This window comes from Dunckerocampus dactyliophorus, chromosome 8, assembly GCF_027744805.1.
Source record: "Dunckerocampus dactyliophorus isolate RoL2022-P2 chromosome 8, RoL_Ddac_1.1, whole genome shotgun sequence".
Taxonomy (NCBI): Eukaryota; Metazoa; Chordata; class Actinopteri; order Syngnathiformes; family Syngnathidae; genus Dunckerocampus; species Dunckerocampus dactyliophorus.
In genome coordinates, this window is record NC_072826.1 from 3,305,853 (window position 1) to 3,330,938 (window position 25,086).

General features: G+C 40.0%; 1 protein-coding gene across 1 annotated transcript; it reads left to right on the forward strand.

Annotated features, from left to right (window-relative positions):
* Positions 1-920: 920 nt before the first annotated feature.
* fkbp5 (FKBP prolyl isomerase 5) lies at positions 921-24,986 on the forward strand. Its single transcript, XM_054785463.1, has 11 exons — positions 921-1,239; positions 6,292-6,422; positions 6,510-6,654; positions 10,310-10,452; positions 10,810-10,924; positions 12,789-12,945; positions 14,975-15,065; positions 15,938-16,021; positions 16,756-16,941; positions 18,034-18,273; positions 20,190-24,986. Exons 2-11 carry the CDS (start codon positions 6,318-6,320, stop codon positions 20,292-20,294), a joined length of 1,371 nt encoding a protein of 456 aa, XP_054641438.1. The 5' UTR covers positions 921-1,239; positions 6,292-6,317; the 3' UTR covers positions 20,295-24,986.
* Positions 24,987-25,086: the final 100 nt, after the last annotated feature.

Sequence of the window (25,086 nt, forward strand, 5' to 3'; positions counted from 1 at the left end):
GAACAAACGCGCCAAGGTGCTGAAAGCAATGCAGAGTGAAACCTCTTGCTGCTTGTTTGGAGGCGAGAGATGAGGAAAACAAACATGCATGCACATGGCAATTATTAAGGCCAGCAAAATATCTCAAGTTCATTTTCATTTATGGTGTGATTAATTTATTATCTTCACAAGTCGAGTGCCCACAACATTTTTTTTTTGAATGAGCAATCTTCTCACGTTTTAATCTTGCTGGACACCAATCTTACGACACCCCTATTGCTGATACTTATTTTTTACTTGAAATTTGTCAATTAATTATTTTGTGAACTTAATTGTTGATGATTTATGGTCTGACAAAACACCATTAGCAACAAAGATATTTGTGAACAATTTAACAATAACATAACAATGCTATTATTCTCGTTCGTTTCATTCAATTGTTTGAGCACTAGTGCAAAATAAGTAAACAAAAGCAATAATTAGCTCTCATTCACATCGTTTGCTTTTTGCTCCCAAAGCACCTATGTGCCTTATTCCCCGAATTGCAAACAATATACAATATGTATTGAAAAATATTGCCATTGGTATTGTTGCTATCGGATTTGGATCGATCCCTCCACACCGAGTCAACTGTGCTGGTATAACCAGCGTGCTGTGGAGCAACAACAAACCGGCTCCCAGGGGCTTCTTCTCGGGCGGCAGGCAGCTTGACTTGCCGCCATGGTGTCAGTCTCGGTGGTGGTGGTTGCATGGCGGTGTTGATGATCCGAGCTGTCAGCTGACCGACCGGGGGCGGAGGACAGCCTGCTGCGGAACAGGCTGTTCCCGGCCAGCCAGCTAGGCTCGGCACAGAACGGGTTACAGGTCAGGGTGTCTATTTGGAACACAGTGTTCTCATCAGCGGCGGTGAAGCCACAGTACAGCCGGAACATTGTGTTACTTTGTGGCTGCTTTCCAAGACCTGCCCTTCATTTCATACTAAAACTCCTCCCACCGTTCCTCTCTCTCCCTCCTCTCTCTGCGTATTTTCCGCCTCTGTCCCTCCTCCAGACTCAGTTCGACGTGTGTGCTCCATGCGGTCGACTTACCGGTACGTGTGTGGTGATGAAGCCGAGAAAACGACTCCAATCCCGGGCAAGATAAGCGGTAGCGAGACACAAACGCGGAGGAACATCTCGAACCCCGGGACGTGAGCAGTGTCAGGGACAGCCACTCCTTTAGTTCACCGGGAGGATCTTTTTTTCACGAAAGCACAAAAATGTGAGTGTTTTTTCAATTCTCACTTGTCACTTCATTGGGATGTTAATTAAGTGCTTCTGTTCTGCTTCAATTATTATGCATTGCGAGGAATTCACCAGAAAATGGTGTAAATAAAGGATGTAACGTGGGGTTGCAGGTGTAGGGGATTAAATGACTTAATGTATGAGTCATGCTTGAATTACATTATAATAAAGAATTATTATCCCCCCTCCATTCAATTAAGTCATAAAGCCTGGTAGAACATTCTGAACCAGAACAGGATGTAACGTTGAGATGGAACAACTGAGAATTGTTATGAAAACATGTGTTTACACTGATATGACATGATTAGAATGAAGATTTTTATGTCTTATAACAAAGTCGGACTTAATTTTCTGAGATAGTGAAAGCATTCCATGATTTACTTAAATGGAAAAAACGAGACTTCTCTTCATACATGCAAATCCTCAGAAGGCATCATACATGTCTGAATTTAAAAGGTAAATTTTTCTTTGTTAGATTGTTGCCAATGTTATAGACAATTGTAGGAAAAGCTGCTGAGCAATGTGTCATCAGTGAAATGTCTTGATCCAAATTGCACCCTTGCACCAAGTTTTAAGTATAATCTTAATGATTTATTGCCAAAAAGAATTACTGCTGAGGTGTCACAGGCTCTTTGACTGATTCAGTGCCCCTTTAAAATTGAAAGTGTAAAATGTTCTCGCATTCCCATGCAGGGTATTTGAGTTCAGGTACATACTGTCGTCTCACACCTCTTTATTTCATTCAATAACTTGTTTTCACGTCTGCTTCCTACATAGGCACTAGTATTTGTTTATGCATGGAAAATGGCATAGTTATTGAAGGCAATGTAACACATGTTGGCTTTCATTGTGATTTCATGACTGCACTGAAGATGATTTATATTTGTAAGATAAATTCAATAAAATAGGTTGGTCTGAGCCATCAGGCTATGCCGGTGGGGAACTGTGAATAGAAGGAACATTGTGTTCAGAAACACAAACACACATACACGCTTGCGCACGCGCACACACACACAAGCGCACAGTTCAGTTCCTTTGAGGACACTGCATTGACTTGCATTAATTTCATGGAGACTTTAGCGCACCTATAACCATAACAATGGTTCTTTTCCACAAAAGACAGGCATGTCCCTGCAGCACAGAGACTACCTGGCTCTGATGTGTGTACACTGTGTACTGGGTACTTTTCGAGAACATGAAGACGACAAAATATGCACTTGAAGCCACGGTTCCATTGGTTGTTGAATCAGTTTTGTCTTTCAGCTGAAGTGAGAATGACATTTTAATCACGTCTCATATCAATGCACCTAATAATTGAGATGTGTGTTTTACAATATGTGTTTTCCTTTGCATGAAATGCCTTAAGAGAATTTAGAGAGAGGCGGGAGTTTGAAGTCCAGGACCACAAGACTGGCAAACAGCTTTTACCCACAGGCCATCAGGCTTCTCAACAAAGCACTCACACACACCGCACGCAACACACACTCATAGCACTTTTATTTATTTACTTATTTATTCATTTATTTGTATTATTTATCTGTATTAATGTCTCTTCTGTTGTTGTTGCTTAATTTATTGGTATTTATGTTTCTTATGATGGTATTTATGTTTCTTATGTTGGTATTTGGGCCGCACGGTGGTCTAGTGGTTAGCACATTGGCCAATACAGGAACAGCCTGGAGATCGGGAAGACCTGGGTTCGATTCTCCCCTGGGCATTTCTGTGTGGAGTTTGCATGTTCTCCCCGTGTGCGCGTGGGTTTTCTCCGGGTACTCCGGCTTCCTCCCACATTCCCAAAAACATGCAGGTGAGGTTAATTGGCGACTCTAAATTGTCCATAGGTATGAATGTGAGTGTGAATGGTTGTTTGTCTATATGTGCCCTGTGATTGGCTGGCGACCAGTCCAGGGTGTACCCCGCCTGTCGCCCGAAGTCAGCTGGGATAGGCTCCAGCATGCCCCCGCGACCCTAATGAGGATGAAGCGGTATAGAAAATGGATGGATGGATGTTGGTATTTATGTTTCTTATGTTCTTATTCTTTTTCTTGTGTTTTCTTTCTTTTCTTGGGAGAATGAACAGAATAAGAATTTCATTGCATAGTATAACTGCTGTTTTACTATGCACATGACAATAAAACTCTTGAATCTTGAATATTTGCAAACATTTGGTCGTATTTATAGGCTGTTTTTAAAGAGGACCTCTCCTGAATTCAATTTTTCAGACTTAGGTATATGTTTGTTGTATATGTCATGTCATGAGGTTGAACGATTGTGAATTTCTCACTTGACAACTTTAAGGCCATGTATGCCAACTCGTGCTCACCGGCGACTGCAGTTTGTCGCATTTCTTTTTCTACATGTCATCCAGAAAGTTTTGAAAGAAATTGTGTATCTAAACAAGTGTAAGGCAGCAATGCGAAGTTATTTTTGTTTTCTGGGGAGCTCAAGACCTACGCCATGGTCACTGCTCCTCTGCTCTCGCCACTTCACAGACAGCTGTTTCATGAACAAAGCACATTTCGACGCCAGATTGTCCAGTGTTTATCCAATATCCAGTTATTCTTTACTGGTTGCTTATAACCATTGGCTCGTAACTGTCATGTTCTGCATGCACTCTTATTTTGGAATGCTGCACTTCTTGCTGGGGGGAAGTTGCAGCCGCTTTACCCCAGTGGAGTTGTACACAGCTGTTTATAATTGCAATTAGTGGGGGTTAAAAGCCCAGAGTGTTTCATTGACTCATTTCTCTTCACCCATGGGAATACCACAGGTATTCCTGTCCCGCAGAACATGACTAACTGGTTGAGTGGTGGGAGGGTGGAGCCGACCCTTGACCCCGACCAATCGCAACAGAGTAAGAGGCTGCCAAATCTGAGCGTTTCGGCCAAGAGAAGACTGCAGATTTACCCTCTACACAACCTTGAGATTTATGGACGATTGTATGAAAATAAATTTAAGCCATGTCCACACAGGGATATTTAAAAAAAAAAACGCACATTTGCTCCAAAAAAAATCCATCCACATTAGTGGAGTTGTAAAGGCAATCTACACTTTTTGGGGAATTTTTCACATCACCCACAATCCTTATGTGAGACATGAACACATGTCTTTCTCTTTTCTGTGCGTTCTAAAGATATAAAAACAGCTAAGAAGAGGCAGCTAAGAATGCATGTAATGGGACGCACCTATTCTGCCTATAAAGCCCTTTGAAAAAAACCTCCAAAAAGCACCAACAACGCTTCATTTACATAATGTGACCTGCATATTAAAACCAAGCTACAGCGACATATTATTATTGTTATGAACATTGTTACGCCCAGGAACTACGTTACTGGTGTAGTGACACCTCACCACACCACACCGGCTAGCTACTAGCCGGCTAGCGACTAGCTTCACCACACACTCGCTCACAATGCCTCAGGCCACTAGCGAAAGGTCTATCTGCATATTAGAGCTGCCGCCACTGCTGCTGTGTTTTTCTTTTTGAGTTTTGAAAAGTTAACGCTAGGTGTAGCGTTCCTTTCTATGTTGCTATGTGAAAACAAGGTGCCCAGGAAGGAAGTTCCGCTCATGCTTAAAATGATAAATGTAAAAAAAAAAAAGGAAAAAAAAAGAAGAAAAACAGCAAAAATGGGAAAACAAGAAAAAAAGTGTAACGATAAAAAGTTAATTCATACTAATAAATATACTTGTCGCAGATGACACAGCTGAGATGCAGCTTGTTTTTTTTCTTTAAATGTACTGTGTATATAACTTCTTGGCATATTTGCATGGATTGGTTTAAAAAATGTAAAGGTGGCCCCCACATCCTTTGATTTTTCAGTATGCAGCCCTCGGTGGAAAAAGTTTGGAAATCAACATGTTGAAATGTTTTTCCATCTAATTTCTATTGTTTAAATAAGAATAACAACCTTTTACATTACTTTACACTTATTTTGTAATCACTTTGACTCTGAGGCTCTGGGTTGAGCCTGCGTTTGTGTAAAAACAACGTTTTCATATGCAAATGGATGCCAAAAGGGGAGTGGAATTCAGGATTGTGCATGTGTTTATTTATAAAAGTGGGCCGAGAGTTTGCACAGCTTTATGAATCTGACCAAAAGAATGTGCATACACATTTTTTAATTTGAGAGTATGCACAGTTTTAGTCCTGAGTCCCTATTTTACACAGTGTCACATACCCACACCTATCTATCTATCTATCTATCTATCTATCTATCTATCTATCTATCTATCTATCTATCTATCTATCTATCTATCTACCTATCCATCTATCTATCTATCTATCTATCTATCTATCTATCTATCTATCTATCTATCTATCTATCTATCTATCTATCTATCTACCTATCCATCTATCTATCTATCTATCTATCTATCTATCTATCTATCTATCTATCTATCTATCTATCTATCTATCTATCTATCTACCTACCTACCTACCTACCTACCTACCTACCTACCTACCTACCTACCTACCTACCTACCTATGGTCTCAAGAGAAAGTGATCATGATGTTTTGCAACATCTAAAGGAAAAACACAAACGCAGCCTCAAATCGTGATTAGACATGCAAAACTGACAACCAGTTCCACAAACAATATGATCCATCTATGGAAGTCGTATTGTGTGCCTCTGCAGCTTATCAGTGCTTTTTATCAGCACCGGCATATTTTGCTGACAGTTTCACATAGTAACTCACGCTGCTGACAACTCCCAAGAAACATTGCATTTTGCAAAGGAAGAGTGCCTATTTTGCGTATGAATGGAGAGAAAATAACGCAGATCGATTGTGGAGCCTGACCTTTTTGTGGAAAACTGTTTTGTGATGCAAATGTTTTACTCTTTTGAACGCATAGTGTTTTGAGAAGCAAAACTCCTTACTTAAGACACCCCACCGTTCCTCAACACGAAAACTAACGGGACAAAGTAGGGGAAAAGTCATTGTTGATGCACGACACTGCTGATTGGGATGTCATACAACTTCATGCCTTTAATACAAGGCCTTTATTTTCAATACCTATTCCAGCGTCACTGTGATGCCCACAGGCAGACATGACCACCGATCAAGATCTTTCTATGGACGGGCCCTCAGCCCCAGCTGCGTTTGCTGCAAAGGGCGCTGATGTCACGCCTAAAAAGGACCAAGGAATAATCAAGGTATTTATTAATGCCAAGTTTTTTTGAGATTTAAAAAAAATCCGTCTTCAGGCTCTTTCTCAACATGTTTTTGTCTTTCAATCGCAGGTTGTGAAACGACAGGGGGAAGATGGAGAGTGTCCAATGATAGGGGACAGAGTGACGATCCATTACACTGGAAGGCTTCTCACTGGGAAGAAGTTTGACTGTAGCAGAGATCGGAAGGAGTCTTTTTCCTTCAATGTTGGCAAGGGTAGGCTACTTTTCACTCTTTGTATTCCACTTGTATGTCAAATAAGTATAGTTGTTCCGAGCAGTATTGCGGTTTGATTATTGCTCCCTTGCTCTAGCGCGATTTTTCAGAAATTAATTAATAAATGATAGCTGTTTTGTGGTAGACTCTGGTTTATTATTAGTCAAAACATATTGAAATACAAGTGATATGTAGTATTCTGGTCTCAAGGCGGCAGTAATGACACAAACCATTGATGAGACATTAGCTTACATTACATTACATTACGTTAACACTGCATGAAGTCAGCCATGACATGTCCGACATGACAGAGTGAAAAAAAGTTATCCCAACTCGTGTGGAAGTAGTAGGTTTTTGGCTTCTTAAGTTTAGAAGAAATAAGTTTGAGGCTGACTGGTTAGCTCGCGGGCGTATCAACAAGAGTTGCGCAATGTTATGTAAACAATGAATACTAGGAGTGTAAAAGTGACTATATGGGTTTTATTTCATGTCTACAGGGCTCTAATAATGTTAAAAACTGGATTTAGAAAGTCATAAACCGATTTTCTATGCTCTAACTACAAAAATAATTCATTTATTAGCATCGAATCCTATATGGTGGAAATTAATTTATCACGGTCGGGTTTGGAACCAATTAGCCGCTATAAATGAGGGACGACTGTACTTTTGTTAATTACGCCAATAGTTTAATGATAGTATATTATATTATAATTACTTGCACAATAGCTACTGGACCGGTATGAGGGAATTTGGGCTATGCTACACACTGCAGGGTATGATGCCCAATTTAGATTTTTTGTTAATAGCCAATTTTTTAATGTGGTTCTTATTACCAAAAAAAAGTGACATGTTCATGTGAAAGCAAAGTGTCCGGGAAGTGACGTGCATGTGCAAAAGCACGACGTCACACGCATTTCCGTGTGTTTACGGAAGTAAAGATTGCTGTGGTGTGTGCTCTCCTTCACGTGTTGTGGCAATTTCAAGGATTTTGTGCAACGGGAGTCAATATTTTCTTAACCAAATAATTCCATGTAAGAAATTAAGAAGAAAGAAGCCTAGAATTTTGGCTATGGGAGTTTGTGTAGAACTTGCTGCGCCGTCTGTTCCGCGGAGCCTCTTCACTGACACTTTTTCAAAATAATTTTCGACTGACAGGAAGACATTTTTCCTACATCGGTGAGTACCTTCATGCAAGTCAAGTACGAACAAGACCTGAGTCGCATTTGAAAAAATTGGAATTGTACTATTCACACTGACAGGAAAAAATCTGATACAGATATCGGAATTGACCGGCAATGTGAACGTAGCCTATGACGTCATATCAATAAATCAGATAACATTAAAAATAGCTCCGATAACTGATAATTTAAAAAATGCTTCAATGAGGCGAGATTGACCATACTGTGCAGGTGAGCAAATCAAGCGCTCCTTTTTTCTCCTGCCTGTGACGTTAACTTCCCCTGAGCTTACTTGTAAATAAAACATTCACTTGCTGTGGAAGACATTTCAAAACATCGAGCACACAAAAAACCTTATCTGCCACCTGAAACGACACCGGCGTGGCGTTTGAAAAGTGCAAAAGGTTTGCCAGAGACCTCTGTGACGTCACACCGGCTGCTCGGAGCATGCGTCTGACGAAAGTGCAGCTTGCTGCTCCTCCTGCTCTATACTACGGTTCTCCTGACCTCCGTAGCGGCATGCTGGCTGGTCGCTGCATGTGTCCAAATATAGTGCACTTTACTGGGCCACAGGAGGTGGCTCCCTCCGCTCTGTACTCTGGTTCTCCTGATGATAGTGCACAAACTACAGTTAAATCCAAATCCAAAAAAGTTATCAGTTATTGGTACCATATCGGTCTTGAGAAGCAGAAAATTGTCGTTATCAGTTTGAGAAAAAAGATATTGTGCATCTCTAATTAGAATATATTATAATAGTTTAATTATGAGAATTTAGGCAAATATCCATCCATGATGGCCACCCCAGGGAACCTCAGGGAGTGATGTCTTACACTTATTATAACACAAGATTTGTTTGTGTAGGGCAGGGGTCGGCAACCTTTACTATCAAAAGTACCATTTTATCCTCCAAGAAAAATTGTCTTGGAGCTGCAAACCATTGTTTAAAAAAGTTCTCATCTTAAACCTCACTAACTGACACCTCAAGAAATGTGCTCCACAATGACTTGACAGCCTGTTCCTTTTAGCTCGCTGGTTAACGCTGCTCGACTTAACTATCAATCAGTAGACTTACGTGGTAACCTGTTCGAGCCCGTCGTGTGCAGGGCCGCGCTACAGGGATGACACATGTGTAGGTCTTCTTTGAAATAAATTACTACTTGTCAGACAATGTTGAGTGCTTCTCTTGAAACTGTCTTTCAAGGTTTTTGGTTGTTTATTGCCACATCAAGCATAAACTGTAGGTAAGCCAGCACTGTTGGGAGATAAGACAAAGGAATATATTAATGGTTAGCTTACCACGGGGGAAAAAACGTCTGTCACATCTCAATGAACGCAGGCAGGCAAACACAGGCTCCCGCTCCCTTTCTTGCGTTCATCTAGTCACTCAGAACTCAGCCAGGATGCATTCACGGCTTTACAGAAAGTTGGATATTTTTAACTGCGCATTTTCCCCCTTCAGGCGTGAAAAACAATTCCAGCATTGCAAAGGGGGCCACAACAAAGAGGCAGAAGAGCCTCATGCGGCCTCGGAGCCGGGGGTTGCCGACCGCGGGTGTAGGGGGTCTACAAAAGGGTCTCTAATTAGCACCGGCTCAAAAACCATGTGGCGGTATGCAGCATCATGTCGTAGTTTTTTTAATGACTCCACAAGATGTCAGTAACTGCCTTTGACGTATCATGTGTGGTCAGCTTCCAGCAGCTTTATCTACCTCTGCATGCACTTTAAAATGCTGGCTTGGTGTAAAAGTCATGCGTGTTACACTTGCCGTACTTTTGTTTGCGATGAACTCATCAGCACTATTAATGCTGACTGAGCAGTTTGCTCTGTACTGCCATTACAACACTGATTCTGCTGCTGCTGTGTTGTACAGTATACTTTCTCATGCACTCTACTCTTTTTTTTTTTTTATACAATGTATGTTGTGAGTCAACATCATTGGTAATTAATAGGGGACGAGACAATACATGAGATTGGGTCTATGAGAACCAGACAAGATTTTAACATTACTTTTAACAAAAGTACAATGAAAAATATATAACAATATATTGCAATCTACAAATTTTATTTATGTTACGCACTCTGTGTGTATGCTGGTGGCCCCGCCTCCACCCACTGAGACAAAGAGACTGTAAGACTAACAAAGGGGCTCACTTCGTTCATGCCGTTACTCTATGGAATAAATGCGCCAAGGTGCTGAAACCAATGCACAGAGTGAACTCTCTTTGTGCCATTTGGAGGTGAGAGGCGAGGAAGACAAACACGCATGCACATGGCAATATCTTAAGGTTGGCAAAATTATCGAGTTCATTTGAATTTACTGTGTGATTAATTAACTGTCATCATCCCAGCCATAGTGTCCATGAGACTTGTTATTCTGAAGGAGAAATCTTGTCACGTTTTAATCTCGCACCCCTTGTAACACCCCTAGTAATTAATGTTAATGAATAATCATAATATGTTTCTTGGCTACAAACAGGTCAAGTCCTCAAAGCCTGGGATATCGGTGTGTTATCCATGCAGAGAGGAGAGGTGTGCACTTTATTGTGTAAGCCAGAGTACGCTTACGGCTCCGCTGGAAATCCGGACAAAATTCCTCCCAACTCATCAGTGCTGTTTGAGGTAGCTATGGAATGCTGGTTTTGCTGTTTGGTCGTACCACAAAGCAGCCACCGTAGTCCACCTTGATGCTGTCTTCCTCTTTACTTGATGTATCGTTAATATACAATCCATACAGTATCAGTAATACACCATACCAGCAACAAAACATTACATTTTTTGGACAAATTCTACCTTTCTGCAATTGTTCTTTTGTGACAACTCCTACGCTTTTTTTGTTATGTATTAGCTTTTTCTCCACCCACACCAAACCTTCCTGTGCCCACTGCAAGGCTTTTTTTCTTCCCTCAAATTGTTCCTTTCACACCGTTGTTTAATGCTGAAATCAATAATAATGTTAGTTTGTTTGCGTCCAAACAGATCGAGCTGCTCAAGTTTGAAGGAGAGACGCTGACAGATGATAACGGCATCGTACGAAGGATAAAAGTCAAAGGGGATGGTTACTTGAATCCCAATGATGGTGCAATCGTAGATGGTAAGCCCCTTTCTTGCCTCATTTTGCGTCATCTCACAAAAGTGAGTACACCCCTCACGTTTCAGCAACCATTTTATTACAGTGTATCTTCTCAAGGGACAGTACTATAGAAATTAAACTTGGATATACCGTAACTTAAAGGAAAAGTGCACATTTTCATCCACGATCCTAATGTGAGACATGAACACATCTTTCTCTTTTCTGTGTGTTCTAAAGATATAAAAACAGATGAAAAGAGGTGGCTAAGAATGGCTAAGAATGCACATAATGGGAAGCACCTATTCTGCCTATAAAGCCTTCTGAAAAAACTTTCAAAAAGCGTCAACAATGCTTCGTTTACAAAATGTGACCTTCAGGGTAACTAAGCTACAGCGACATTGTTATTATTATTATTGTTATTAACATTGTTACGGCAAAGAACTACGTTACTGGCATAGTGACATCTCACACCACACCGGCTAGCGACAAGCTTCACTACACACTTGCTGCTCGAGTCCTGACTAGAACCAGGAAATATGACCATGTTTGTCCAGTACTCAGGTCTCTGCACTGGCTTCCTGTTGCTCAGAGAATAGACTTTAAAACAGCTCTGCTTGTGTACATGTCTTTTCATGGTCTTGCGCCAAAATACACCTCTGACACATGAACCGCCTTGGGCTCTGAGAAGTTCAGGGACTGGTCTCCTGCTGGGGCCCAGGGTCAGGACTAAACACGGTGAGGCTGCGTTTCAGTTTTATGCTGCCAAAATCTGGAACAGTCTTCCAGAAGATGTGCGACAATCTTTGGCAATGCTCAAAAACTCTTATATTCAACTGTGCATATGACAAATGAATCTTCCATTTGAATTCATTTTTTATTTATTTGTTTGATGTAATGATTTTAGAATAATTTTGTGTTTTATGGAATTATTTTCTGAAGTGATTTTACCCTTCTTTTCTGTAAGGTACTTTGAATTACCTTGTGTACGAATTGTGCTTTATAAATAAACTTGCCTTGGCCCTGCCTTGTTTTTGAGTTTGGAAAGGCCACTAGCGAAAGGTAACGCTACATACAATATTGGAGCTACCGCCACTGCTGCTGTGTTTTTGAGTTTGGGAAAGTTACCGCTAGCTGTAGCGTTCCTTTCTATGTTGCTATGTAAAATCAATGCACCCAGGAAGGAAGGTCCGCTAATGCTTAAAATGACCAAAGTACGTTAAAATACTGCAAGTATTACATGTTATCATGTAGCTGTTACTACATGCTCACAGCATGGATATAAAACTATAAAACCTTGTTGGAGGTTTTTGGAGGTGTTTTAATAGTGGGCTTTCTAGGCAGAATAGGTGTGTTCCTCCATTATGTGCATTAATTAGCTGCCTCTTTTTAGCTGTTTTTATATCTTTAGAATGCACAGAAAAGAGAAATACATTTTATTTCTCACATAAGGATTGTGGATGATAGGAAAAGTAGTTTTCCTTAGTGTACAGCTTGGAAAGCAGTTTCCCAAGGGAGTACCCGTTCACCATGTCCCATGTTGGAATTCACATTCACATCCTCAATCAACTGCAGCTCCGCAGTGCCGGCAGCACTCACCACCTTGCTTGAGTGTAGGCAAGAGACAGTTTTCTTGCTACTCACTTGTTTTGCCATTTATTTTGACAATAATGGCTGTGTGAGGACTAAATTTCAATGGATAGTAAATCTGTATTGGTGTACAAGCTATGCACTAACTACTCTAAAGTATAGCCACAGGTACTTTGTATAGTATTGTGCCGTGAGACGATACATTGTACTGTCATAAAAATGATTGCTTCAGTATTGTATGATGAATGTAAATATATATACAGTATATAATACCTGTGTTGTGTTTGACACCGCTCAGTACATCTGGAGGGGAGCTGTGACGGCCGATTGTTTGACCGCCGGGACATCAGCTTCGTAGTCAGTGAGTCGGAGGATAAAGGTGTTCCTCTTGGTGTGGACCGCGCCATGGACAAGATGCAGAAGGGAGAGTGCTGTATACTTTACTTATCACCAAAGTAAGTGCAATGTTTGCCTCTACTAAGTAGGTCTCAATGGTGGTCCTTTCAGACATGTTGTATGTATATATCTGCATATAATGCTTTAACACCCTTTATAATAACTTAAACTCCCACTTAAAGTTACTAAATGTGGTTCCTTAGTAGATAAAGACTCATAGCATGGACGTGTTTTGGATTTTTAATTAATACTTCACAACAAAAGTGTTTGTTTCCCATAGAAAATAATGGATATTGAAGTAATCCATAATAAAACATGAATTAACTGTGCTGGTAATATTTTAAGTAACATTCTAACATTCATATTTTCATAAAGCAGAAAAATAAGTGCAATATAAAATAATTAAATAAAACAAAAATATATGTATCTAGAAGTATACATAAAAATGACGCGCGATGGAAGGAAGGGAGGCTACAGGACATTTGTTGAGGGGAGTTCATCAAACAAGTGAAAAAAAAGAAGTTATTACTGCGTAGTAAAACTTAGAAACAATAAATTGTGTACTTACCATGAACACAGCTGACACGGCAGTGCTGTTTGTCTTTTATTATTCATCTTCTTTAGCTATATTGAACTGAGCAACCAGGACAGCGAGAAAAGGTTCCATTTCTGTTTCTATGGTTGTCATCACACTTTTCCTCTTTTCTTTCACAAAGAAGGTTAAAGAAAAAAGACACAATTTGCTCACGTGACGCATGATGATGCTTTGAAGACTTTTCAGTAGGGATGCTCCGATCAGGGTTTTATGCTGCCGATTCCAATCATCCACAAGATTGGCAGACACCGATCACATGGATTAACTGCACATTTTTCACTTTATTTATGATGAGCCACATTGGCCAAGGCCACCGTTAGACAATTCCAAGGGCCCCTGGCAAATAGGTAATTATTAAAAAATGAACTTTTGGGCGGATTATTTTTTTTTTTTCTCGCAAAACATTTAAATTGTACGCTACTTTCTTTACTTCGTTTATTTATAGCACATCTCCACTCAAACAGTGTGGCCATCGTCTTTATGCTATTTTGTGGTCATTTGTCATTATGTAAAGACAAAGTCTGAATGCAACAACTACTGAGAGTTGAAGGAAACATTCTTTGACCTTTTGGTGAGCTACTCAAAACCAGCTGGCGAGCGAGGAGACTCCTCCTGGGATAGTATCACCATCATAAGGCTGGACACACGATGTGTTTATGTTCATTAAACAACCACACACAAAAGGAAGCAAAATTGTTCAGTGACACTTGAAAAAGTTAGTACGTACCACATGAACGTGATATCCACTTGTAGCTTTCCCGTGGGACAAAAATGAGCTCCCAACTAACCGTATTGCTTGTTTGCTTTAAAAACAAAATGTCAATGTGGAAAAAGTCACATTTGAAGTCCGAAGACCAGAAGCTAGACAGATAACTCTAGCTAGCTAGCGAGCTAGCTGCTGCCAGTAACAGCTAGGCAAAGCGTGCAAACAAAGATGCAAGAAAAGTCGAACGGCAATAGGTTTGATAAGGGAGCGATCAAACACGCTGAAATCAATTGTGTCAAGCTGTCAAACTAAAGCCATTGAGGTTTTACAGACTGGTTTTGATCCTCGCGGCAATACAGGACAAAGTGCGCCCCTTGACTGCTCAATATCGGTGTTGGCAACCCTTCGTGACACAGCACACATGTAGGATTTGCCGCCGCACGCCAATCATTTTTGGTGATCGGCTTTGAAAGGCATTTATTGGCATATTCCGATCACATGTTTTTTTTATGGAAATGGGCCGATATAGATCGCTGGCTGATCGATCAGAGCATCCCTACTCATTATGAGGAAAAGTCTTTTTAAAAGCATCAGGATGATGTCAGTGTCATTCTGGCACTGTTCCATTCCAAGCAGCTATCTGCTGTTATTTACGTCATCAAAGATGGGATTTCCCAACCTGTAGTAGAATCACCGTCAAACAGTGACAAATAATTACATTTTACCATTCCGGAAGTGTCATGTCTTTTTTTTAAATTCTTCTTTTAAGTAGCTTTTTTCCTCACAGGTATGGCTTTGGTTGCAGAGGCAAACCAGAATTTAAAATTGGACCAGACAAAGACATTGTATACGAGGTTACACTCAAAGACTTTCAAAGGGTGAGTTTTAGCCACTAAGAAACATGATGCACTTTTTGGCAATTTTGCCCATCATCCACAATCCTTATGTGAGACATGAACACACGTCTTTTCTGTGCGTTCTGAATATACAGTATATAAAAACAGCTACAAAGAGGCAGCTTATTAATGCACATAATAGAACACACCTATTCCGCCTACAAAACCCACTATTAGAACACCTCCAAAAACCTCCAACAAGGTTTTATGGTTTTATACCTATTCTGTTGGCCATGTAGTAACAGGCACATTTATGATAACATGGAATACTTACAGTATTTTGACGTATTTTGGTCATTTTAAGCAGGAACTTCCTTCCTGGGCGCATTGATTTCACATAACAACATAGAAAAAAACGCTACACCTTGCGTTAACTATTCCAAACTCAAAAACAATAACACAGCTCCAGTATGTAGCGTTACTTTTCCGTCGTGCTGAGGCATTGTGAGTGAGTATGTGGTGAAGCTAGTCGCTAGCCAGCTAGTAGCTAGCCGGTGTAGCGAAGTGTCACTACGCCAGTAACGTAGTTCTTGGGCCTAACAATGTTAATAACAATTCTAACAATGTTGCTGTAGATTGGTTAATATGCAGGTCACATGATGTAAATGGAGCATTGTTGGTGCTTTTTGGAGTTTATTTCAGGAGGCTTTATAGGCGGAATAGGTGCGTCCCATTACATGCTCTTTTTCTTTAAATCTGTTTTTATATCTTAAGACCACACAGAAAAGAGAAAGACGTGTTCATGTCTCACATGAGGATTGTGGATGATGGTCAAAATTCCAAAAAAGGTGCGCTTTTCCTTTATTTAAAGACAATTGTCTGACTGACTGACTGACTGTGCTGTGTGTGTCAAGGCTAAAGAATCCTGGGAAATGGACTTGCATGAAAAGCTGAGTCTGGCCTCTGAAACCAAGCGTAAAGGGAATCAGTATTACAAGGTAGAGTCTGCTTGCTTTTCTATCTCAATTCACTGGAACAACTGAAAACTAATACAGGTCACAACAAACCAAGGTCATGGGCACATTTTAGCAAGCATTTTCATGACTGTGTATCTTTTCAAGGGACAATGCTATAGACACTAAACTTGGATATACTTTAGAGTAATCAGTGTACAGCTTGTATAGCAGTTCACCTTTACTATCCAGTGAAAATAAGTCAACACACAGCCATTATTGTCTTAATAGCTGGTTGCACAAGTGAGCAGTAAGATAATTAGTAAAATATTCAATTCGACACCATTTTTCATCCATTTATTCTTCTACTTCTTATTCCGAACAATTTTTTGTAAGCTAACTCCTCCCACAATTCTCAGCCGATTCATTCATTCATTCATTGCTTCAACTAATTGTGTCGAGTGCTGCCGGCACTGGGGAGCTGGGGTTCACTGAGGGAAATGCCAAGATGTACTGTGACATTGTGACACAGCGCATGCCAAAATGCTTAAAACAAGTAAATTAAGTAAGTATATTATTATTATTACTGCGCAGGTCAAATGGATTTGTTCTGTATTTTGCTTATGTGAAAAATATATCTCAGATTTTAGGACAAATAGAAAATTACTACAAGAAAAGTCATATATTTGACCTTGCTTTAAGATATTTAATTAGATTTTGTAGTCTGAAACCTGTTGAGCATGTCTACAGTACACATGAATCATATGTTGTTTTTTTAGGGGGGACACTACTACCAGGCGGTGGTCCAGTACCAGCGCATCGTTTCCTGGTTGGAGATGGAGTGTGGTAGCGGCTTGGAGCAGCAGAAGTGCATTAATGACTTTCTTTTGACAGCCCACCTCAATTTAGCTTTGTGTTTCCTGCGCATTAAAGACTTCTCTCTTGTGGTGGAGAACTGCAGCAAGGTGAGCTGCCTTCGGCATACATGTAATACAGATATCCTCGAAGTTTTACAATCGTTAGACAAGCGCTCAATGACTTATGGACAATTAGTTGCCAGTTGGAAAGATGTTTTGCTTGATGGCGTCCATGTTTTTCAACCAATCTTCCTCAAATTTTACACACATAGAAGAGTTAAGCGGCGTTTACACTTGCACGCATTTTGCCTACGCATTGTCCCACAATTTGCCGTGGCAATACGTGTCATTTATTTATTTATGGCATGCGTGAAAAGCATGAAGACCAGTTTTTGCACTGTTTGTGTTCTGTTTATGCATAAATTACGCACTTGGAACACAATCCGTGACCGAAAATGGTGCCCAATGGCACGAACTGACCATGCGCCCACGCAACTTATTTAGACCTTGTCAAGTACTGTTTACTAGGGGTATAACAATACAAGTATAAGAATACACACGCGTACCGAACCGTGAGCCCTGCATCGAACAATACGCAGTTTCATATTCATTTGATCAACTTCTGACGGCGCTCTGTGCTGAAAGCTCAGTCTATCTGCGATCAGCTACTCTGGATTAGGTTGCATTGTCAAGCACAGAGCCACTGAGCTCCGCCTCTCACATTCAACCTTTGTTTGGACAAATATAACAATGACAACAAAAATAAGAGTTACATTTTTTGGCAGTACAATGCTCTAGCTATTCATGGAAGAACTTACGTGATTTGGGTTTTTAGCAAGAAAACCATGGAAGTTGCTCGATATCAGCTGTTAAATTAGTTTTTGTTATCATGATTATATTTGTCCAAACAAATGCACCTTTAGTCGTATCAGGCATTAAAATGGATCAATAAAATGAAGAAACAAGGGTGGTCTAATAATTTTTTCCATGACTGTAGGTTGCGGTGCGTTTGCGGTGCATTCACGACTAGTTCATGGAAATTTTGCGTGCCACAAATTTTGAACATTTCAACATTTTCTTTGGGCACTGGCATGTGTCCCCGCACAGTTCACGCATACTTCACACCTGTTAACAACCAATTTACTCATTGGCACATCATTTTTTCACATGGATTTAGTTACCCTGTGTTGTGTACCCAAGGTGATCGAGATGGACGCTTGCAACGAGAAGGCTCTGTACCGCCGCGGTGAGGCCCGTCTGCTCCGTAATGAGTTCAGCTTGGCCTTGGCAGATTTTCAGCAAGTGCTGCGGGTCAATGCTGCCAATCGAGCTGCTCGCTCCCAGATTTCCATCTGCCAGAGCAAGATGAAGGAATATCACGAGCTGGATAAGAAGACCTACGCTAACATGTTCCAGAAGTTTGCAGAGCGAGATGCCAAGGTCTGTAAATGCTCCCTTGCACTTCTACATTAAACATTTTTAACAATAGTTACTTGAGGGATCATTTACACCGACAGCGATCCAATACAAAAATAATGCTTTCATTTTGGTTGCCATAATTTCAACATTAATTCCCATGATAAGATTGATACTTATGAGTTGTCTAACATGAAGAAAAACTATAACCTGAACACAAACAGCTAAGCAATGGAGGAACCACATGCTGTTTTTTTTTTTTTAATAAAAAAGCAACTGGCAATTGTCTCTTAAATTATCTCTTAAAATGAAAGGAAACCATCACCATCACCACATCACAACAACTGCCACATATGTTTGTATTCATTGTTATGACATAAACTCATTAATAAGAACACTGGTGCCTTCTTTTGGCAGTCTGTGTTAGACCACTTAAGTTTTTAATGTTTGTGATTCATTTGATTTATCTAAAGTTCCCTCCAAAAAAATGGTACGCCTGAACGAAACAGCTCATGAGGCCCCTTTAAAAAACACTTTTTACCCTTAGGTCACAAAATGGGCCCTCTCATAGAAGTCAAATAAAACTAATATATACTGTAAATATTGATTCTACTGTCACCATTAAATCTCTTGAATAAGTTCAGACCTAACCATACATACATACAATGGTTGTTTGTTTTTTTTAACTTGATGTGATGAAGCTGTGCTGCTCCCTGGTGGTCGTCACACCTCAAACCTGTTTTCCCTTGACTTTGAAAGTAGGGCTTAGATTTGTTCATTCACGTGAAAAGCATATCTCCAGCGGATATGCCCTGCCAATATCCCCACTGTTGGCAGGGCTTACTTTCCGAATTAACCCGTGAATGCCGAAAAAATTACATAAAAAGTAACCACCCATATAAATGTAAAAAATACTTTTGACAGACAGCTCGCTTCTCCCCCTCCAAACTATCCTGCTATCTTGACGTTCTCCTATGATTTCGACATTTGAAATAAAAGTGACTTGTAATTATTAGATTAGATTACAATAACATTCCAATAACCCTCCCGGCTAGCTGTCGAAGAAGGTGTTTGTCCTAGCAGCGTCTACATAGCCCCCACTCCTTGCCTGTTGTAATTCCGGAAACAATTTATTAGCATATTTTAACTTGTGTTCACCTTGTTGCAAGTTTTGAGGCCGGATTGTAACAAAGTTGATTGTCGAAGCTTGTGCTGTTGTAGCAACACACACAGGCACCGCCATTTTGCGCAGACGTCACGATGTTAGCCTGTACGTCCGTCCATCCCTCTTCTATGCTGCTTCACCAAGGTCGCGGGTATGCTGGAGCCTATCCTTGCTGACTTCGGGCGAGGGACAAATTTGGTTTCATTGACACACATTATAACCACATAAACATTTTTATATACACTCCTGATCAAAATCTTCAACTAGTCTTAACATTTTGTGTATACACAGTGTATATGTATGTATATACTGATGTATGTGTGTAAACATATATTTAAGGGATTAAAGTATATAAAATATGTGGTAATAATGCGAGTCAATGGGTAACAAGTAAAATTAAATATATACAAATAATGTGTATACAGAACGAGAGTCAAATGAAATAAACAAATGTTTGGGTCGCACAAGATGGATCGTTCATTTTCCAAACACAAGAATAGTAGAAAATGAGTGGTTTTGGTTTGTGATACAAAGAACGTGAACGTGAGCCACTAAACAAGAGAGCTTTTCTTTGGGTCTACACTGACCTCTAGTGGTCAGTTGCTGCATTTGTAGATGTTATTGCCAACACCTAACGTCTATGAAAACTACTACACTCAACTTGTTTTGGATTTACTTTAATTTTACTCAGAATTAGAATTGAACTCATCGTACAAATAAAGATTTTGAGGAACATTTTTGCAGCTTAATGACAAGTTTGTGGTTTTGCAAGCAGATCGGGAGGACGAAAAGGCGGCGGGACGACAGTGTGAGGAGCAGCGTCAATGGTGAACTGGGCATTAAACGTCGACGGAGTCAGGACCGCCTCACATACCAGTGACATCTGTGTAGAAACCAAGAAAAGACTGCATCAGACTGGAAGCAGAGGCACACTCAAACACTTCAAACTACTCCAGCTCCAATATTGTGTGTACAATGTACATTTCTCCAATCACAAGGACTGCATCACAACACACCTCTGAGTGGCTCTAGGACCCCCCACCAACCCTTTTTAAAAATCAACACAAAATACTAAACTCCATTTTATAAGGCTTCTATGTTGAGACGTGCCTCGGCAGTGAATAGTCGCATCCAACAACAGGAGACTTGCACATATTATTGTCTATTGTGACTTGAACCTCATGTCAAATTTGTTCCTTGAATGATAAGATAACTTATGAGATAACTTATGTGCGCAATATGTCTTTTTTTTAAACTCTGAAACAAACAACAATGTTTTTTTTCCTGCAAAACACCTTCAAGCCACAATGGTAAAGAGGATAAATGACTTACCTCCAAGGATGCGCCTCATAGAATACTCCAAAATGACAAAAGAGGAATGGGAGTAAGCACATAAATAAATAACAAATCAACAAATTTGCAGGTTGAAATAAATAATGAGATTATTAAGGGGCTGACTTATAGAACTTTTCATGGGAAGTTTAGCTGAGGAAGGTTGGAACTATTAAACAGAAATGAACAAGAATGCAAAATAAAGGTCTCATATTATACTATTCTTAAACAGTTTTAAATAAGTCTCAGAGGTTCCAGATTAGTGTGTTGGCCACAAATGACCCTTGAGGCTGTAATTTAGACACTTTAATAGTAAGCCTGATTGGGAACGCGCCATTGTGTGTCTGTAGCTTTAATGCTAATGAGCTGGGTTTGTCCACACCTGCCTCTGACAGAGTGAGTGTGTGACTCCTAAGAAGCACTAAAGTGCACTTCTTTACTGGGGCTGTCATCTTCTATGCTGCTTATCCTCACTAGAGTCGTGGGGGTATGCTGGAGCCTATCCCAGCTGACTTCGGGCGAAAGGCGGGGGTACACCCTGGACTGGTCGCCAGCCAATCAACCATTCACACTCACATTCAACTTACAATTTAGAGTCGGCAATTAACCTAACATGCATGTTTTAGGAAAAAAAACACCCGGAGAAAACCCACACACGCACATGCAAAGTGTGGCCAACATGCTAACCACTAGGCCACCGCGCGGACCCAGAAAATAGATCTCCATTCAAAACAGTGCGTTCAACTTAAAAAATTACATGGTGTCTTTGAACGCAATCCCTCATGGCTCATAATAACTCTGTTAAAGTGTGATTCAAATGTTCTGCTACTATTAAGAGACTAGCAAATAGGTTTTCAGACATGTGTGCTATCTTCTAGCATGATTTACATTTTCAGTTCATTTGGAGCTGTTAATGCATACAAATGTATATAATCATGTCCTGTCATTTATCTTTTTGTTCATAAAATACAGTAAAAAGGCATATTTGACACACATATTTGACAACTATGTAACATTAAGTGGGACAGGAGCACATAAACGTTAGCGACACTAGCATAGCTCTGTGAGCTATGGTGCTAACAGCAATGTCATGCTGGCTTAGCCTATTCGCTGAAGAAAAACTTACAGCTACCACGTATGTAGCCGACTGACGGCTCCTTGGCAGAGCTTCAGGCTGCATTTTAAGAAGTGTAGCGAAGCCTGCCTTTTTACAAAGTGGTGGGCGTATACACAGAGCCGAGCTCATCTAGCTAGGAGCGGTCAGATGTCATATTAGGTCCATGAGGAAGGAGGTTTTCCCTTCATCACGTTATGGAAACTTAAAAAGCGAGTGCCTCTTCTCTCAAAAGTGAGGGAGAGGATAGATTTGATCACGTTTAGTGCCCATGACTCTAGGGACATATATTACTGTTAGAACATCACAAAAAAGCCACTTTTGCGCAAGAAGGAAAAAAGACTGGGACAAATTATAAATACTGTATCACAAAAAAACCAAGAAATGTTTTGTACTATTCCCTGTTTCAGACAAGCAAAATTCCTGTGCATTCCTGTTCATTCCTGTAAAAATCTTTCCAACTTTGATCATTCCCCAAGTTTTTCAAGCCTTCATATAATATACTGTACCTACACAAGCATATTTTCACAAAATCTAAGGATCAATGCCGAAATAATTTTATTTTGGCTAAATATGAGGCACAACTAGAACGCTGCCACGGGAACACATACTGTACACACAATATACAGTACAATATATAGTACATGCAGTTACAGTAAACCAAAAATAAGTCATAATATGGACACATTTTGAGTTTGTGCTTTTTTTCCATTTGTTGAATGTGTATCTTTTTGCTGGACTTGACAAAACAGACTGTAAAATGTTGTGTTTAAGAGATATTCATGACAAATTCTTAAAGTAAAAGTGCACTTTTTGGGTAATTTTGCCCATCCTCCACAATCCTTATGTGAGACATGAACACACGTCTTTGTCTTTTCTGTGCGTTATAAAAATCTAAACACTAAAAAGAGGCAGCTAACAATGCACATAATGGGACACACCTATTCCGCCCATAAAGCCTTCTGAAAAAAACGCCAACACTGCTCCATTTACAGAATGTGACCTGCATATTAACCAAGCTACAGCAACATTGTTGTTATTATTGTTATTAACATTGTTACGCAGAACTACGTTAATGGTGTAGTGACACCTCGCCACACCACACTGGCTAGCTACTAGCTTCACCACACACTCGCTCACAATGCCTCAGGCCACTAGCGAAAGGTAACGTTACATATTGGAGCTGCCGCCACTGCTGCTGTGTTTTTGTTTTTGAGTTTGGAAAAGTTAACGCTAGGTGTAGCATTCCTTTCCATGCTGCTATGTGAAATCAATGCACCCAGGAAGGAAGCTGCGCTCATGCTTCAAATGACCAAAATATGAAAAAATACTGTATTACATGTTATCATGAATGTGCTTGTTACTACATGGTCACAGCAGGGATATAAAACCATAAAACTTTGTTTGAGGTTTTCAGAGGGGTTTTAATACCGGGTTTTGTAGGCGGAATAGGTGTGTCCCATTACGTGCATTAATTAGCCGCCTCTTTTTAGTTGTTTTATATCTTTAGAACTCACAGAAAAGAGAAAGACGTGTGTTCATGTCTCACATAAGGATTGTGGATGATGGGTAAAATGCCAAATAAAGTCCAGTTTTCCTTTAAGCATGAATATTTTACAATACAATAATGATTTGGAGTGGATGAGGAAGAAAAGGAAAGTATATTCCTAAGTGTATTGTACAACACAGCAGCAACAGAACCAATGTGGTAATAGCGGGAAACTGAGCGCAAACTGCTCAGTCGGCCTTGAGTTGATTGTAAACATGTAACAGTGCAAGTGTCACTCGCACGACTTTCACACCAAAAGCTGACTGGCGTGATGGACATTTTCAAGGGCATACAGGCTAAAATGTTGTGATAAGAGATTTTCATGACAAATCCTGTATTGACAATTTTCATTTATCATGTGAGGAAACACAAGCTTTTCCAAAGCATGGCTATTTGTCATTAACGTGTCTTAACACAACTCCTCGCTGTGTCATTTCCAGCTAAAAGACACCCACCAGGCATATCAAAACGAACTTTAACTCAGCATCTAGCCACAGTATGGCTCACTGTCGGCTTAACTGTACTTTTGCATGGTATCGATGTTCTCCAGTGATGTTCTTGGTGAGAGATGATAACTTAGAGGCAAAGTTGAACTGGTGGCAGCTTTTACAACCAAACACAATTTCTGGAGTTTCAGTCAGGTTCCCATTGTCATGTATTTTAATAAAACAGGGTACAGAAAGGCGCCCATTGGCTGGTATGTTTTATGATGAGGAACAGTGATGAAGCTTTAAAAAACAAAACACCACAATTGGGATTATTTAAAAGAATCTTGCAGAACAAGGGCGCCTTTTTTTAAATCGTGTGAATGTTTGAAATGGATGATGCACTAAAGTCAATACGGTCTTTTGACTAGAATGGCGATAATCTTGAAATGTTTTATAAACATTGGTATGTTCATAATTAAAAAAAACAAAGTTAGCTGTCTTAAACACGTTGTGTCTCGCTGTGTGAGTGCTAATACAGTATTCATTTTCATATTTAAATGTGTTGCTATGGCTCGAAACATGTTGTACAGTGGTTGTGGAGTCAAAATTAGATTTATACGCCGGTCAAACTTAACGTTCCGTAACAATAAAATATTTTTTGCTTGATTATGACAGCTACTATTTATAGTATTCCTCTAGCAATGTTTACACACGACAACCAACACAAATACGTTCGTATTAGCATGGCAGTCATGACATACCTGTCAACCCCCCTTTTCCCCGTAAAACTACGGTGTTTTACCCTTTTTATTTTTACCCGTTTTCATAGTCTCTCGCATTTCCCATACTGTATTTTAACTTTCTCCGGTCCCGCCGACGCTCAGCAACACTTCCGCAACATTGGCAGAACACTTCCTGTAGCCGGCAAAGTCAGGCCTTCCAAATAAAAGCACGCCAGTAAAATAATTTCCTTTTTCCGGAAAATGTCCCTTTTTTTGAAATGCAAATGTTGACAGTTATGATGAACGCATTAAAAAAAGTCACAAAGCATGTACCAGTCATGTGTGTTATATACTGTATATTGTTTTATATGTTATTATTTTGCACTTGAAAAAGAATAAATAAACCCGTTGTTTGCTTTAAATGAAATATGTCCGTCTTTGAGTGTTGCATTGACACTAAAAACACATAGCAATGCATATTTCAACTTTAGATGCTCAAATTACAGCTGGGGGGTTTATTTAAACAG

Coding starts and splice junctions, on each gene's coding strand:
- fkbp5 (XM_054785463.1), top strand. CDS start 6,318: ATGACCACCGATCAAGATCTTTCTATGGACGGGCCCTCAGCCCCAGCT. Junction 6,423..6,509: donor AGGACCAAGGAATAATCAAG/GTATTTATTAAT, acceptor TTTCAATCGCAG/GTTGTGAAACGACAGGGGGA. Junction 16,942..18,033: donor TGGTGGAGAACTGCAGCAAG/GTGAGCTGCCTT, acceptor TGTGTACCCAAG/GTGATCGAGATGGACGCTTG.